Raw genomic sequence first — 18,540 nt, 5'->3', positions numbered from 1 at the left:
TAGTAATAAAAACTGTAAAAAAAACACAAAACAAATATAGACTAATAAAAATACAAATATAATATTTAAATAATATTTACATAAACATTTTTTATTATAAGAAAATATAAAATTTATAAATAATACATTTAAATAAAATAATAATAATAATAATAATAATAATATAAAAATATTATTATTATTATTGTTATTAAAGAAATGAATAAGAATACATTTATTACTGGATAGAAGTGTAACACTTATAGATAGTGATACTAAGACGCCTCTAATAATCTGAGAAAACCTTCACTTTTAAAAGCCATGAAAAAAAAAAAAAAAAGTTAAAATTGTACTCCATAAATGTTAACCTTACAACCCTTAAAATCAACTCTGACAACTCCTTCACCACACATCACTCACTCTTTCACTGTCTTTACACTGTTGCTCCATATCCAACACTTAAAATACAACACACAAGTCAATTTACAACCAAAACACCAAGTCTTTTCTAAATATCAAGCATAGCACGTGTAATAATTCTTCAACGAAAAACGGAGAAAAGTTTGAGAAAAAAATATTCTTGGAACATTAGTTCAAGCACCCTTGTCGCTGTCCTCACTGTGAATTTGATATATGTGTGTGAATGAGCGTGTATCATGTGTGTACACTCACATACTGTCCCCCTCAGCCTGTTTGGCCGCTCCTGTCCTTCTCTGTTCTTCACACACCACTTCAGAGCTGGATGGCATAACACTTCCTCAAATTCTGACACACACAAACACACACAAAAACACTCGAGCACAGACAGGCCGTTCGTCCCAGCCACGGCACGTCTTGTCAGAACACATCCGACGGCACGCTGAACGCAGTACGCTCACGCACATGAACGGAGCCACCGGCAGAGCAGCTGTTAAGCTCCTCCGCTCACACTCACACACACACACAGTCTCACTCGCACGCGTGTCTCTTTCAGTCCCTGTACGGCCGGAGACGATTCAAAGACACGAGAAAAGCAGCTCGCCGTCTCTTCTGTCTCGCTTCGTCCCTCGCTCGGGGCCTTACGGGGCGGCAGTTCCCAAAGTGCCTGGTGTCAGTGCTGCAGTTAAGCAAACTTTACAGCCAGTGAAGCCATCAAGAAACACAGCCTATTTGCTGAGCAACAGTGGAGCTTTGTGGTTTCCCTCACAGTTGACAGTAAGTTATGAGCCCTTTGTGAGTGCAGGGGAAGGAAAACAGAGATCGGAATTTGGCAGGAAAATATAATACAGAATTCTCCTGTCTGTTGAACCTGAGTTCTTTTTTTCATTCTTTCTGTTTGTCTCTCTCTCTCTCCCTTTTCCTCTCTCTCTTACTCTGTCCCTCTCTTTTTTTTTTTTTTTTTTTTTGTGGAAACAATCAAGCATTGTTGGGGGAAAGAAAAGCAACTCTGACAGATGAAATATAGTGGGGGCCCCTTTTTGGAAAAACAGTAAACAAAGCACCATTCAAGGACAGGTCCTCTCTGTAATTTATAAAGATACTTTTCTTCAGAGCGGCCGACTTTATAGCAAAAGAGTCAACAAATCGAGTGTAAAATCTCTCACAGTCCACTGTGACGAGGACAGAAGACAGAGACAGAATGAAGTGATAATGCTAAAGATAGACAGAGGAAAGGGGCTTTATATTGCTCTGTTTCACAATAAACGTATTAGACAAGATGGAGGGTGATAGACTGGGAAAAAAAAAGGGCAAAACGGGGGAAAAAAATACACAAAAGTGACTAGCCAAAAAAACTTTTTTTCCAGACTAGCCAAAAACGGGGACAATGGCTAATTATGAGGGAGTAATTTTGCCGCCAGAGGACTGGAGAGAATGAATGGATGCATGAAAGGCTGAGGGCTATTCAAGCCCGTGTCAGTGAGAACTGTATGCCTACAGTCTTCAGCCTGGAGCTCATGAGGTCATCATTGGCACCCGGTGCCCAGAAAAACTTGGGCTGGTACAACTGCCGTTTGGACATCTGGAATGCCGGCACACAGTGCCCTGCTTTCTCCAGCCACTGTCCCACTAATTCCTTTCTTTTCCGAAAATAGGAAGTTTTTTTTTTTTTTTTTGCGGCAGTCGCTAGTCAACCAAATTGGAAAATTTGCAGCGCCTAATGAAAAGAAAAGCTGTTTTGTTCCCTTTCATTCTCATCTCATAAATGGGATTTCTGTGGAGCAAAAAAGCTAAGGAAATTACCTTTGACGCTGTGGTACTCCGGGTGAACAACAGCTCATTAGTTATTGCTAGTCCCATTTCTAATTCTTCCACTTTTTTATTATTTTATTTTATTTTATTTTATTTTATTTTATTTTATTTTTTTATTTTTTTATTTTATTTTATTTTATTTTATTTGATTTTTTATTTTTGGCTGTGACCTAAACTGCCCTTGTTGCTTTCTAGTGCTCTCTCTTCAAAATTATTAATTTATATATATATATATACACACATATATATATATGCGTTATTTTTCTCCGACATTAAACATGTAAAGAAGGAGGAATGGATTAGGGAGTACTAAGAGGAGATGCCAAAACGGCCACAACTCATGTGACACGTCATTTGGAAAATCAAAACAGGGGCAGTTTGTTCGCTCCACCCAGATGAGGCCATGTAAAAGATGCCTGACGAATCGTGAGGGTCAGCCAGGACACATCTTGAAGATCTATGATTAAGCCTTATTATGTTGGGGCAAGTGACATTGATTGCCGATTTAAACCTCTGAAACTAATTCATTCGCCCCTGTTCAATGGAAAGCATGGGCAACAGTGTGTGGCCACGGTGACAGGTCGAACGAAGGCGGCTGAATAAAAACCCCTGCTAAACGAACGGCTGGCACTCATGTCTGTCAGGAGGTGGTTAGAAGTTCCCAAAATGACTGACAGCAGATACAAAAAAAAGACAGAGAGAAAGAGAACAGAGAGGGTGAGAGGGAGAGTCCGTCCATCGATCTGTGTAATTGCCACGAAAATCTGAGTCAGAGAGTACATGAAGGGTTGATGTTTTAGCAATGCTAAGATGGAGCGGCACAGGGAAAAAGCGGTAAAGTGAATACGAAACATGCTGAACCACGGCCTAATAAAACCGGGAGCTGACAAGCATGGTTGAACAGAAAAATGTGCAGTAGATTTGTACCCAGGCCAGAAAGCAGGCACATTACTGGATTAGCCGCTGACTGATACAGAAAATGTCTCACCAGTCTACTATTAAACCGTGAGTCTGACCAACTCACATGCTCCCGTTTCAGATAAAACAGCACAGTAGTGTCTTAAAAATGTTCTCAACAAGCTGGAAAAATATCTGACTGGAGCCTAGCTAAAAAAACTCTACGGTCTGTGACGGGCTTCCTCAGAAAGTTATAAGTAGCATTACAACGGTCTGCTCCATTCGGTAACACGATCCGCGCGGCAGCCGCAAGCAGTTAGAACTTAAGTGTAGTCATGTTGACTAACACCTTCGTCTCTCTTTCTTTCCTTCTTTCCGCCCTGCTCTCCTTTTCCTGGCAGGGGAAGACGCATGCATCATGACAGGCTTTCAGAATGAAATCATTAACTAAATTGCTTTCTTTTAAAAAACCGCAAGTGTGTGACGGGGTGGGTTGTATCTGTCTCTGGCTGCTGTCCACCACTTTTGGGTTCGGGCTGGGCCTCTGTTGTGGTTCGTCGTCGCCACAGCCATCCCACTCTGTGCGGCGGGGACTGGGCTCTGTGATTTGCCTGGGCCCCCGTATGAAATAATCGAGTAATCTCAACCCCACTACCCGAATTCATGAGCCCTGCCTGCCAGCAGCACAAAGAGGCCTTTTGTGCTCCCGAATGTGTGTGTGTTCTCAATACTGACTGTATGGATCATCATCAATGAATCAATCAAAAACATATTAAACAAATACACATTTTGAGCTGGGCCATTCAGCAGAGGGTTTGTGGGAAGAGTGAGTGAGCAGTGAGCAAATTAACACCACTTCTGTTTGTCATCGAAGCACGGAGCAACCCGGATCGCTAACGTATTTATGAGCGAGAGTGTGGTGGTGTATGATGCACTTTTCAGTCAGAAACAGGCTGTCAGAAAGAGAAAATTGAAAGCAAACTATAAAACAAAAGAAAATGTCCATGTGCCCTCTGACAGCAAGGAGGTCAATAACCCGGGCCAAAAAGAGAGACTGTAGAGCATCTAGTCTTTGGTAACATTGTATCTGACACAGCAAGACTTGAATAAGCAAAGCAAACAGAGGGAAAGTAAATAGGTAGCGAAGGCCAGACAAATATTTGATAAGCGGATAGGTATTGTGGCAGTGTGGGACGTGTGGCACAGGTCTTCCCTCCCCTCCTTCTCCCCTTTATCCCTCTCGGTTTCTGCGTGCGAGGCAGCAGATGTGTCTTTCACAGCATGCGGAGTGTGCAACCAATCCGCAAACAATAGCTAGCCACTGACAAAGGTCATCTTTCGCAATCCACGCGTTATCAGAAGCTGAAAAAACAGCGAGCACGCAGCTAGTCTGTGCTCAACGCACGTCGCATGGCACCCTGGCTGTGTCTGTGTGTGTGTTTTAACCCCTCACTACAATGCTACTTGAGCCTTCTTAATAAGCCAATTACACAAGTTTAAGCCACCTCTTTGACCTCGAGTTAAGCTAACAGTTGGTGTAAACAAGTGAAATCCTATTAACCTAATAATATACACGGAACCAGGCGGCAGCGGCCAACAGTTCAGGCGCTAAAGCCTCTTGGAGTCTTAACTACTGTGAGTTTGGTCCACCGGAGCAACAGTGGCCATGAGCTTTGTGCGCCCAAACAGGGTCATAAGTTAATCCACAGCGGTTATTAGAGTACTTGTCAGAATGAATGTGCTAATTTAGCCTGTATTAAGCCTCTCCACTTAGATGCCTAAAAACAAACACTTCCTCTGTCATTACATTAATACACATTTAAGACTGGAAACTCCTGAAATGAACACTAATTAGAGCTTAAATAGACCCCATAATCCAGCAGTTACAAAGAAACAGAGAGAGTGCCTTTTATCTCACTAGTGCTACGGCTAACAATTTAGCATTGTGTTGACAAGTTCGTTTCATTTACTGTGGTGGCACTTAACTTTCTAACTCTTCCTCTTATGATCACAGAGGAAAAGAACTAACTTGGGAATTTATTTTTTATGAATCCATCTTCTAAGTGTTTCCTCTTGAAATCAAGAGCTGCATTATTCATAAAAGTGCTGCATTTTAAAGGCGACAAACAACACATTTTATGCAGCGTTATGAAAGCATAATGCCGGCAGATGCTCCTTCTGTTTTGTTCTGATGTCACCTCCACAGCAAATGGAGACAATTTTAGGGTAAATATTTAACAGTGGGCCATTTAGCTACATACAATTTAAATTTAAACATGCAGGGAGTGTGTGTATGTGTACTTCCCACCAGGATTCATTTCTGGGGAGATAGTAAATAAGTGAGATTCATAGTACTGTATAGATGGCTCACACACTGTATTCTTTCATTTTAGTGCGAGTGTGTGTGCCGGTTTAAGCTTATTTGACTATAATATTGTAGTGCTAGAGGCATACATTCAAAGCAGCGTAACTGTTTCTTGATGTAACCACTCCCTGTGTGGCTGTTTTCAGTGTTTTAACAAAAACTGTTTTCTAACATTGATGATAAGAAGAATTTTGGATTGCACCAAATAAGCATAAAATAAAATGTATTAAAACATAAAACATAATTGTGAACTATAATAATATTTCACAATAGTGTGTGAGCAACAGATCAAAATTTAGAGGTTGTTATTCACTGAAAATCTTCATGAATTAACTTTAAAAAAAAAGCTGTCATCATATTAAAGAAAGCAGCGTGAACATCCTTCAAAAAGAAAAAAAGAAAACATACAGAACTAAATGGGAATGAGTAAATGACAGAATATGAATTTTTGGCTGAACTATCCCTTCAACAGCTCTAGCTCTGACTGTTCTTGGCAAAAAAGGGGAAAAAATGAAAAGTTTGTGACTGACAGGTTAGGTAATTTAATGCTACCACTTCACTGGGCCCTCCACTTTTAAAACACTGAGTATCTCTTGGCCAGTTAGTGAGCATCTGTCTGTCTCTGAGTCTCTGTGTAATGTGGTATGTCACATTATGAGCTCAGGAGTCAAGTGTAGATTACAGCGCTCTGTAGCACCCTTGCTATTAAACTGTTGGGAGAGCAGCTTGACATACGCAGGGCGAGAGGAGGTGTGTTTGTGTGTGTGAGTGATTATGTAGTGGACCCAGAGGCCAAGGTTTGGAGACAGGGAGCAGCTTCAACAATGTTCAAGCACTTACTTTATGCTCTCTCTCCCTCTCCCTCTCTCTCTCATTTTAACCGTGACACCCTTCCCCACCCAACTACCACCTATCAGTCTCAGAGTTTGCATCATAGTCCCTTTAAAAAGGCCGTTCAGAGTGAGCAGGGAAAAAATACCTCATGCTGAGCAATTCATAACCTCCCAGCAGAGACCTCATTGTGTGTTTACAGTGAAACCGCTGGTCACAATGCTTCATCAGCTGACCTGGCCAGAAACTGAGCCAGAAAACTCCATCATATAGCACACACACACACAGCCGTACACTCAGGGAATAAAACAAAGGCACCATAATGGGACCACATAGGTCTTAATTGAGTTCGCCCCTTTCAAGCGTGCTATTATTTCCGGCTAATGGCATCCACTGGCCCTCTCTCATTACTTGAGTGGGTCTTGAACAAGCCTCTCGTTTGATACAGTTAGAGTTAATGCACTATGAACAGATACACTGCTAGTCATCAGCGATCTGCATATTCAATAACTTCCGTAATTACAGCCGCAATTCATCAGATCCAATCTGATTGCAGAGGGGAAGAGAGAGGGAGAGAGAGAGAGCGAGGTTTGATTCCTGGAGGACACAATCTAATCACAAAACTAACATGATAATTGAAATCTAAATTGAAAGGGTTGGTGAGCCATGCACAACTGTGTTGAGGCAGAAAGGGCGGAAGTACTTGTGCCTTGAAAGCGAGGAGAGGAATAAAAGATGCTGATGGAGGGAAAGAGAGAGAGAGAAAGGGAGGGAGGGTGGGAGGAATGAAATGGCTGGAAGACAAGCTCAAGGACCAGTGAGTCATCACAGGGCAGTTTTCTTAAGACTCATTGTGTTGGACGATGTAAAGGACAATCATGAACCATTTGGCATGTCACAACATATTATTGAGCCAAAAACAGTATTGATGTGAACAGAACATCTGAGGCAAACTCGCATTCATGCAGGTCCACTTTAGAAGATGTGCACAATACTGGGTTAAGTCAAATAGTTTTGTATCATCCTCTATTTTTGAAAGAAATTAAATGGAGACTTTTGCTTAAAAAGCGCACTGTAAAAAAATGACCATGATTTTAACGGTAAAATACTACGGTGCTAAAACAGTTAATTGGTTTACAGAAAGTTTCCGTACTATATACGGTGAATAACTGTAATATATCTAAAGGTACATTTAATGTAATTTTACAGTAAAATACCGTTAAATTTACAGTTTTTAAGTGAAAAATAACAAGTCATTGTATAATTTACAGTGAAAAACCATAAAATGACATTCCCACAATTCCCTGCGTGACTTCACATTTGATGTATTTTTTTTTGTAAGTTTTTTTCTGATCAGTTATGTACATTAGGGTTTTATGTTACATCTAATGTTGTTAAATGAATGTTTATTGCATTTTTAAAATTTCATGTGTGTTACCATGATGGTGTTTAGTGTTTGTGTGAATGACAGTGTGTGCACCTTCTATATATTAGTATTGTCTTTCTCAGCTTGTGGAAAAGCTGCTTGTGATGAGCTTTGAGTCATCATGTGACTCTCATCACCATTGTGTTTGATAGTTGTCAGTGTATTACAAAGGTACAAAACAGATATTAGTACTTTAATAGGTTAATGAAATACGTTTTTTTACCGCAAATTGTATGGGGATTTTTTTTACAGCGTGAAAGTAAAAAAAAAAAAAAAAAGTATCTAATCAAATAAATAAATAAATATATAGTGTACCATAAAATACCCATTTTTAACATTTTAATACATAGTTTATATTTATATTGATTTTGATGTGTGTTAAAAAAAGGAACATAGATTCAAAATTAAAAAGTATGATAAAAAAGGAGATGCAAATTGACAAAGTCCATTGTCGAAACACTTGTATTCCAGGGTGGCTTAACTAAGAACTGTTTTGCATGCCAAACTGATTCTCTCAAATTAAACATAATCATATAATAATTCTATTTAGAATTTAGCTGAGTCAGACTCAGTACATGATTTACAAATTATGATCTGATGAGTCAGAAACGTCCAGGCAGAAAACAAGAGGTTCACACAATTGTGCAGGTGGGTGGTGGGGTTCGTCATGTGTTCACATCATTTCCTTTTCAACTGTCGTCATGCAAAGTAGAGAGCTTTACAATCTCTCCCATCTGCTGGGCTCCTCCTCAGCCCTCAATAACAGTTACTCGGTAATGCCAAATTCATTAACCTGTGCTGCTGTTACAGTGGCCCTGACCATAAATTAGGTTAATGTGAGCAGACATATTCCACTGCTAATAGGGGATGTAAAATGAAAGAGGGACACGGAGGGACGGAGATTGTAGATCATAAACATATTGTCCCTGACAAAAAGCTCTAATGGCTCTTTGTTCGCTTGCATGACAAATGTTTTTTGAAGGACGGACAAACGGTTTGGAAAAATTAATATACAAATAATGTAATATTAGGATGATATAATTTTTGGAAAATATATATCGTACACATATTGTGGAATTAAACTAAACATTTTAGCTCTTACAGAAACATGTATTGTATAAATTTACTTGCACTTCACTCAAAAATGTGGTATGATACAACAACATTCAAAATCTGATGTCAAGTCTGATAAACTAGTACAAATGTGGGATGTCAGAAAAATATTATTTGTGGATACACACCTATTTTTGTTGGACAGTTACTGTAAATAGAGAGAGGAGGAAAAAAAGTAACGTGCAGGCAAGAAAACTGCTAAGGCCGCGGTTATCAGGCGAACAAAGTGCCAGGAACAAACAGAGCCATGCAGAAACCTGTTCTCTCCTCTGCCCTCCCTCCCTCTCTACACCACTGCACTGGGAATAACGATGGGAATGACTGGAGGCCGTCCAAACAACATCTGACAGCTCCTTCTAATTGGAGAAGTTATTTTCTTCCAGATTTTAGGCGTAAATCTAGTCGATGTTTATTCAGAGTCAGTTAGGAACAAGTAGGTTTTGGCCGTGCAGCACTTTTGTTCCTGCTTGCTAAACTGCATCACTTCCCTCTGCTCCTCCCTCTCCATCTCCTTTCAAGAAGTGTCGAAAGGAGCCAATCTGCAGGTCCCGCACCCGTGACGGCGCCGAACGAACGTAACACCCAAAACAAACTGCTATTGTTCGACACCGACCTTTGCTGTCCTTGGATTACACGACGACCTCTCGTCTCCTCTGTCCTTCCCTAGTCTTACCAAACAACTTTTACCAAAGAGCCTATTAGGCCAGAATTCCACTTTGTTGTTAAAAAGGGTCTTGTCCTTTCAGAGCGCTAGCTCTTTCACTTCTATTTTTCAATCAAAGGTGGTGGAGGAACACAAGTCCATTGTTCGTCTCGCAGATGGAAGCTGGAGTTACTACGGCAACAGCTCTAATCCCTCTTTTTACCACCTTTCTTTATATTATTGGCCCATCAAGTGGTACCTTTTAACTCAGGAGCTGGAGGGGCCAGCGGCGAAGCTCCTTCTGTCTAATTAGCTGTGATTCTTGCCGCACAGTTCATGATGAGCTAATCGAACATTTGCAAAATAATGACATACCAGGAGCAGCTATTCCTTCTCCTGAGGCCCTGCTATAAGAATAACAATAATGATTCTATTATGGAGGAGCGGACTTTAAAACGCCTTTCGGCCACCACAACAGTGAAGGTAATTGTGCTGGTGTTGTCCACACAATCAACAAGCTATTGTTGGCGACTTGAAAAATAAAGGAGCAGAGAATGGGTGCCACGGTGATTGGTCTGCTCTGCCATGTGGGGCCCATGCTGAATTGTCTGGCAAAGAAGGTCCTTGATAGAACACTGAAAAAAAGGGCTTGGATGAAGACAACTGTCTGGCTTTTCTCTTTGTGTGTGTGTGTGTGTGTGTGTGTGTGTGTGTGTGTGTGTGTGTGTGTGTGTGTGTGTGTGTTTCTGGGCCTCTTTCTCTCACCGCTTAAATAACCACCAATCCGCATTAGACCACCACTATTCATTTATTGAATGGGGCTGGGCCACTGGAGAACATCTTTTGGGCACAGGGGGCTTAGGTTGTCTCCCTGTGCTAGAACCATGAAGATCTGAGCCTGTGTTTACACAGAATTATCTCTGTGTATCTTAGTTTCAATAAAAAATGGCCCTGCCATACTGCTTCTATTCTACATTAAAGCAATACACGGGCCCAGGTTGAAACTTTCCGGCTCAGCTGTCACAAAAATAAGGCTCATAAGCCAAACTCAAACATGTCATTGAAGTGACTGATAGCTATAAACAAAATAACTAACCATAGAGAATAATATCAATTAATCAACAGCATGCATGGCAAATGAGCGACAGTCCAGAAGTGCTGGAATCTGATTAAATCACAGCACATTAAAAACTTAAGAGATTTTATTTTCAGCTTTTTTTCTTTTTCGTCTTTCAAATCTAGGTCAATATGGGACTGAAAGTTTGAGTAAAATCTGAAACGAGAGTGATGAAGGCAGTTAGTCATTTGAATCTTCACGTGCTGACTAGTGTGAGAACGGCTCTTTGTTTGCGTGAGCAGAGGCCGAGAGGAGAGGGAATGCTAAGTGGGCCCCCTTTGCCTAGTCAACCTTCAGTGTGCTTCATTTATCTTCATCTTGTTAGAGTAAATTAATTAACAATCTAGCTGTTACACACTTTCTCCTTTCATTACATCAAATAATGGCAGAGATGGAGGAGGAGGTCCTCTCCTCTGGGATTAGCCTAGAACTGCTGGAGATATCTCTCTCTCTCTCTTACACTTTTCCTCACTCCTTCAGTCACTCATTCCCAACCCTTAGGCAAAACTTCCCAGCTATCAATTCTTTGACACGATCAAAGAAAAAATGTCACTGACCATTATTCATGACAATGAAAAATAAATAATTCCATTTGGCTTCGTTTAAATGGATAGTTCACCCAAAAATGAAAATTTTGTCATCATTTGCTCACCCTCATGTTGTTCCAAACCTATATGAGTTTCTTTCTTCTGTTTGAACACAAAAGAAGATATTTTAAAGAATGTCAGTAATCAAACAGTTTGGCTACCATCAACTGTCTGGTTACAAACAAATGATGACGAAATGATGAAATTTTAATTTTTGGGTGAACTATCCCTTTAAAAATGAAATGAAAACAGGGCCTTTTGAGTATTGCTCATAAAAATTAATCAGCACCTGATAAAATTCATTCAAAATTTCAACATGACTACATTAAATGCATTTGAAAACGGATTGGTTGGGAGAGACTCTGACTATTCATACTATTTGTACAGAACACAAATGATTAAAAACTAGAAACCATTACTAGAAAGTCATTTTCTGTTATCAGATTTCATGCTGTGACAAAGTTTTTGAGTCATTTCTGATGTCTTAGGGAGAAAAATGATCACTTTAAAATAACATTCTTATCTACATTGGCTTTCTTGTATGTTACTGCTCATTTGCATCTCTCTCTAACAATCACACATTACCTTCTAATGTGACAGGAAGTGCATTAGGAGCAAGCAATTATGCATTTACTCCAGTTTAATCACGTGATTACTCAGAAAACGAATGAAGGGAAAACGTAATCTTTAGGATGATCTAAAATAGGGTGCTTTTTGATAAGGGTTTGAACATCTTGAAGAATTAGTGAGGAAGCAATAAGGTGTCACTGACTGTCCTCTCTCAATCTACTGCCCCGTCCCTCCCCCCTAGCCCTGCCCCAAGACATATAGAATCCTCCTGCAACAGGTGGCTGAAGTCATACACAATCCTCCATTCTGTAGCATTAAAGGACAAAGGCGAGGAGATAAAAGCATTGAGCTGACAATAATCCAGCACGCTCAAACAGATCCTGCTGCCAACGGCGATCTAAGTGAGTCAAATGTATGCCAACAAATTCATCAGCTGGAAGAATACCGGAATGACAACCTAAAACTATTACAACAGGTAAATCTGAATATCCAAACTAATGTTACTTTACAGATAATTTAACTGGAGTAAATCAAAGCATGCATTCATTTTTGCCACAGACTGTCCTAAGAACATGTGATTACTCAAAAACACATCATAAAGACTCATGTCTTGGGTCAAAGCCTGCAGCCATCTCCATGTGGATATGCAGAAGATATCAGAGATCCTAGAGTATTCTGCTCCTTCAGGTTCAGTGAGTGCAAATCAGTCTCAGTAATCTTCAAATGGTCAACTAATCACTATAGTGGAGGTGTCTCTACCTAATACTTCTCTGCTAGTATTTTTAAATATATGGGTGTGCGCAGTACATACAAAAAAGTGGCTTCAAAATGGCATATAAATAGGCATTCAGGCATTCACAACTCAATTTATTGTATTTCTGTTAAATATATATATATATATAATCATCATAAGACCAGGATCATGAAATGCTGACTTTGGGTTTAGGGAGGGGAAAAAAGAAAACAAAAAAAACAAAAAACAGCATTGTGTTTTGTTTTGTTTTTTTCTTTTATCTGAAATTAAAATGAATAGATATTAAAAAAAAAAAAAATGAATAGCTACTTAAAAAACTGAAAATGAAATATCATTACTAAACTGAATAACATCCATTCGTTTTTATAGATTCAGACAGCTTGGAACAAGAATAAAAACTGTTATTAATTTAATCAACTAAATGACCTTTTGAAAAAGAAATCAAAGGGGATTCATTAGCTTTAGCAAAGTTTGGCTGACAACAGCTTTGAAAGGCAGATGTTGCTGCTGCTGTTTTAATGAGAGATCACTAATTAGGGTTGCTAGCAATTCAAGAGTGGGGAAGGTGCTTTGCACAGAGAGAGAACAGCCAATGGCTAACACACTCGCTGTTTTTTACTTCCTCTGTGCAGTGACACACAGATACGCAGCACAAATTCTTAATTAGAATCACAGGAAGTGGATGGGGTAATGGCATTCTTTTGACTGCGTTTTGAGTGCAGTTATAACACAAACACACAAAACAGGAAATGGTGAGAATCACAAATTAAGCTCCACCCCACTCTCAATCTGACCAATCAGTGAGCTGAGGCAGAAGGGAAGGTGACAGACATGTGCATGCATTCGCTGACTGACAGGGTCTGGGGTGGGTCACAGGGTGTATGAAAGGTGTAATGCTTTAGGTCTGATTATCTGTTGGGAGGGAGTGTGAAGGAGTTACACTTCTAAGCTAAAACTTGCACACATACACACAAACACAGACTGAGACAACACATCATCCCACAAGTTGGCTAATGCTAGGTGGTGTGATATCGGAGCTGTGAAAGGACAGATGAATTCAGCCCGCCGGACCCCCTGTGGCAACGACAGAAAAACTAAAGCAACTAACCTCAGTAAAAAGCTGCTACGCAGAAAGCCCTCCATGTTCAGCATTTGGTTTCTGTAGCAGGAGAAATACACAGAGAGCCATTGTAACTGAGCGAACACAAGTTAGCATGGCAACTTTAAAACAGTAACAGAGGGGAGAAAACAGACAAAACCACCAACACATCCTTGACTGTCCCTGAAACATTTTTATCTTCCAAACCAAACGCAAGAACAAAGATATAACACTCCCCGCAGTTCCACTAATAGCTTTTCATTCGTCTTTTCAGAGAAACAGACATTTGTCATTAGCGTACATGGTTTTCCAGTCCCATTTTTGATGATATGTTATCGTATGACAGTGGTTCCTGGGCGCTGCTCCTCCCAAAGCAGCGTGTGGTGGTCCAGCTGTGGACCATGTGTGGCGGGGCCGCGGCGGCTTCTAGGAGCTGGACCGCAGGGGCCCACACGGGGCCAATTCTGAGCCAATGCTGGGCCGCGCAACCACAGGGAGGCGGGAGGATGTGGTCATGATATCACTACGCACAGAGGCTGTTCTAAAAGTCTAATGCCGCAAATTTGGGGGCACATGTTTGGAAATTGTCTCCAAAGGTTTTCCATTAGTCTCAGTTTTTGGTCTTTACAAGACATACATACATATATGACTTATAAAGATCAAGGGTCTGTTTGTATAGTAAAGTAAACTGTTATTGCAAAAGACAATGTAAAGAGAGTAATGTGGCCTAAGGCAGAAAGAATAAAATAATAAAAAATATAATTATTTTAAAAAATAAATATATAAATCTTTAGTTAAATAAACGTACGCGCACATATTGTAATTATATAAATTATATATTAATTATATTATTAGCTTTAAATAAATAAATATAACATATTTTTATATTTTAAATATATATTACCAATATTTTATATTTTTATATGCATATATATATATATGTGTGTGTGTGTATATATATATATATATGTGTGTGTGTATATATATATATATATATATATATATATAGTTGGGAGGGTTACTTTAAAAATGTTTTCCATTGCAGTTACAAATTACTTCTTAAAAAGTATTCAGTTATGTAATCCAAGCACCACAATATGAAAGTAATGTAATCTGATTACTTTTGGATTCCTTCAAGGTCACATATGTAAAAGAAGTCAAGTAAAAAGCAATATTTAGGAGAATGGTTGCGCATGCACCAGTAGGTGGCTCACGTGAGTCATGACTGACAACAGAAACAGCTGTCAAATTAGAGATGCGCGGATCATCGTCAACCGAATTTGCTTTTCATATAAATCATCCACCTGCCATCCACTCAAACCTATGTTTTTCTCTAATAGATTACTCTATTATTCTAATTCTCAGTGTTAAACATGATGATTTCACCACTTTTAAATGAACATTTAGCTATTTAAAGTAATTTGGCAAAATTGCATTTCCTTAATAGCCTAAACACAGGCTTTACTCCCTTCAAACATAAAATGCAACGTTCATCCCAAGCAAAGGCATGATATAGGCTTTATAAGTTTATTGTCATATACATACAGTGCCTCACAGCCTTTAAATATCACATAGGCTACCCATCACTTGATTCGTCCTGGTACAGTAAAACGCTCCCACATGGCACTTTTCTTTCCTGTCTTTTTTGTTTTTAATTTCTCTCGGATCCGTTTTGCCTCCATTGCTGCTTAAACAGGTGGACCCCGATGAGAGTCTGCAAATTAGTGCCTGATGAAAAATTTAACTTTAAACACATTAATATTTCCATCATTATGTTGGAAAACATTATCAGAATAATTTGTTAAGCTTGTGTATATTTTTAGAAAGCTATTAAGTTATTAAGCAATAATGTAGGTTTTTTCCTTTGTGTTTTATATAATGACCACTAGGAGGTGCTCTAGGCATATATTTTCCTTGATTGGTTTTCCCTGAAGAGATATACGTTTTTATTGAAAATAAAAGTAAAAGAGTGATGCACATTCGTTGCGTTTTACCTTGAAACAAGAGTTCCATTTTAAATGAAACCACTGTAACCCTGACAGTATTCCCATTTTTTTACAAAATGTAACGGCAATCTGATTACTTTGTTTTTTGATGTATCTGTAATGAATTACAGATTTTTGTATCCTTACATAACGCTGTTACATGTATTCCGTTACTCCCCAACCTTGCATATATATTGCACCCATGTCACCCAGTGAAGCTTCACTATATAAGTTCCCACTCTGCATTAATCCTCTCACTTTAGTCCCTCATGGAGCAACGACCGGAGATGATGCATTTCGAGAGCTGTTTTAAAAAAAAAAAAATGCAATACTGCAAAACCGGAATTCATCAAGTGCTGAAACTAATTAGCGATTTCTCTCATGCTCTAACACCCCACTCCCTCTCTCACATCATCATCATCATAAATAAGAGACACATCAGAGTCAAAAGACATCCAGTCTTCTGCCTCCTAAATGCTTTCGCTTTCAGTGACATGGGTGTAATTTGCCCCATGCCTCTCCCCTCCCTTCATCCCCTCTCTCTCTGTCTCTCTCTGTCTTTTCCTCTCAGTGGTGAGTTGTGCTGCTGTGGACGGACAGAGACAAAGCCACTGAGAGAATGGAAAGAGTGAGATCAGAGAACCCCAAGGACACTGCGCCTTTCAGGCCGGCCAGCACTTAGCAGGCCAGAGGACCCGTAAGACCCGCCGAGACTTTTCTCACAGTCAGGTGTCTGGGGGTGCTGCGGGGGATGGGAAAGGAGTGTTTTCGGCCATGGGCGCTCTGCTCACATAATACCCAAGTGCTGCCACAGCAGTGACAACGCGAGAAAACAGTAAAAACGCAACAGAGGCAATCAAGCGTGTCTCCTCACTATTCCGAGAGAGTGTTAAAACACACACACACACACACACACACACACACACACTCTCACACACCCTTTTCTCACACTCTCTCTCTCTCCAACTCTTGCTTTTGTTGGGGGCAGCAAGAAGACAGCAAAAACACAAGCATTCTGACAGCATCTGTCTCTTTCGGAGAGAATGCTCTGAGCAACAAGAGAAGAGAGGTTAGAATTAAGTAGGGTTTGATTGTTAGCTCTGTTATTTCTGCTTAAAAAATATGCTAAACAAAACAGAGTAAGGGATATAAAACATGCATCTAGATTGTCTAGTTAGAAAAACACACTAATGTTATGTGAGATCTCTGACACAATACAGAATAACTGGCCTACATGGTAAAGGCCTAAAGCACTTTAGGAAATAAGGGTTTTTCTATTCAGTTTGAATTCCACACTTAATGGGTGATTCTCATAAAATGTGGTTTCATTTTCATTTTTTTTTTTTTTAAATAATAATAAAAAAATAATTCTAATTCTGTGTTTTACGTTTTTTGTTTGTTTGTTTGTTTTCCAGATTGTTCTGTAATTATCAATAGTGAATTTCATTTCTGTGATTTTTTAAATACTGTAATTGTGTGTTTACTCCGGGAATAAAGTGCTTAACTGTCATGAAAAAAATGCCCCAAAAACTCCTTTATTTTCTTTCAGCAAAATGGAACTCATAATGAAAATTAGATTTAAATTAGAATTAAATGTAATAAAATTAAATAACAATAATAATAATAGCAATTTTTATTATTATTTAAATATAATAATGGACAATAATAATAGGACTAGGAGATGTTTTTCATAAATTTCGACCTTTAGACCACTCCTGTGCAGTAATACCTAGTTCTGTCTTTTATACAGTGTGAGAGTTCATTAGTGTAACAGTAGTGCTCAAGTGATTAGTTTCTGTGCCCCCCTGAATTTTCTTACCCTCTGGCTGCTGTGTTACCTCAGCCCTCTCTTTACAGCTGAAAAAACTCACTGTAGAAATTGAGACAACTTCGATCCCTGTGTGAGAATTTTGCTGCGGTTTACAGGCCGAGCTGAGGAAAAAGTGACTGAGCCACAAAGTATTGTCTCAGCATAACGAAAAGAAATAAATAAACAGAGTAAAGCGAGGCTTAAATTTAGAACAGACCGTGTTTCAAGGGCAACGGATTGTTGAATGAAAAACAGCGAAGATCAACATCAGCGTTAAAAGTCAAGCTCCATGCGCCTTTTTCTCCCAAGACCTGCCAAGAACTGCTTCTGCCCAAGTGAAGTCTCCCACCATCTGCAACAAATGTGCTCCATTAAAACAGTACCATATGGACAACAAGCCCTCGCTATTAACACGGCTTCTGTACGGCCTCCCTCGCTAACGCAGTGCACATTTCAAACTTTCAGTCAAATTGACTGGCTGAATTAATGTAGTGCTATGGAGAGTGGGTGGGCTCGGGCCAGAGATGGAGATCCCAGTGATTCCATGACTAAACTTATTCTACATACCACCACAGATCTCCTCTATAGATGTTCTCCAGACAGCAGGAGGGGAACTGAGAGCCAGACAAATTCATTTAGGACAGGAAAGTCATCTTTCTACATCTTCATACACAAAAAAAGGCCAGATTTATGGCTAAAGTCTTGCAATTAAAAAACTGAATTTCCCAAAACGAATCATTTATTCCATGAAGATGATGACCACGTCTTCCTCCAGCATGTCAAGATGGTACTGATTAAATGGCAAGGGGTATGATAATGCGACACTGTGGCGTTGCAGTGGCGACGCCCCTCTTCAGCGAATCAGAGCGAGGCAGACTCAACGCGACCCCACCCACAGACTATAAAGCTCTTCTATTCTTCAGTGCACATGACATCATAGTTTGGAGGTTCTCTTCTGTAACACGCACACTCAGGACACACATCAAATCAATTAGACCTTTGTGGATTTAACCTGACCCAAAGGTTCACTTGATTTTTGTTTGTTTATTTTTCCCGTCATAGGGCTTTAAACACTGTTCACAATTAGAGTGGGGGAAAATAGGGGATATTTTTCCTCAGAGTGCCACTCGCTGAC

General features: G+C 39.6%; 1 protein-coding gene across 18 annotated transcripts in view; it reads right to left on the bottom strand.

Annotated features, from left to right (window-relative positions):
• Positions 1-18,540, bottom strand: part of sox6 (SRY-box transcription factor 6) — a 252,272-nt gene that overhangs the window by 112,604 nt on the left and 121,128 nt on the right. For 8 of the 18 annotated variants that reach the window (XM_051901722.1, XM_051901715.1, XM_051901723.1 and 5 more), the window contains one exon: positions 13,620-13,670. The exons of 4 other annotated variants lie outside the window; for them this stretch is intronic. In XM_051901722.1, the coding sequence (XP_051757682.1) occupies positions 13,620-13,663 (44 nt within the window). In that variant the 5' untranslated portion in view covers positions 13,664-13,670. Of the gene's footprint in view, positions 1-651; positions 7,550-13,619; positions 13,671-18,540 lie in introns of those variants that run through there. 6 more of the 18 variants (XM_051901712.1, XM_051901714.1, XM_051901730.1 and 3 more) reach the window with 5 other exon arrangements.

Source organism: Ctenopharyngodon idella, chromosome 7, assembly GCF_019924925.1.
Source record: "Ctenopharyngodon idella isolate HZGC_01 chromosome 7, HZGC01, whole genome shotgun sequence".
NCBI classification, from domain to species: Eukaryota; Metazoa; Chordata; class Actinopteri; order Cypriniformes; family Xenocyprididae; genus Ctenopharyngodon; species Ctenopharyngodon idella.
The sequence above is the reverse complement of the archived record's forward strand: the minus strand, read 5'-3'. Positions and strand labels throughout refer to the sequence as shown.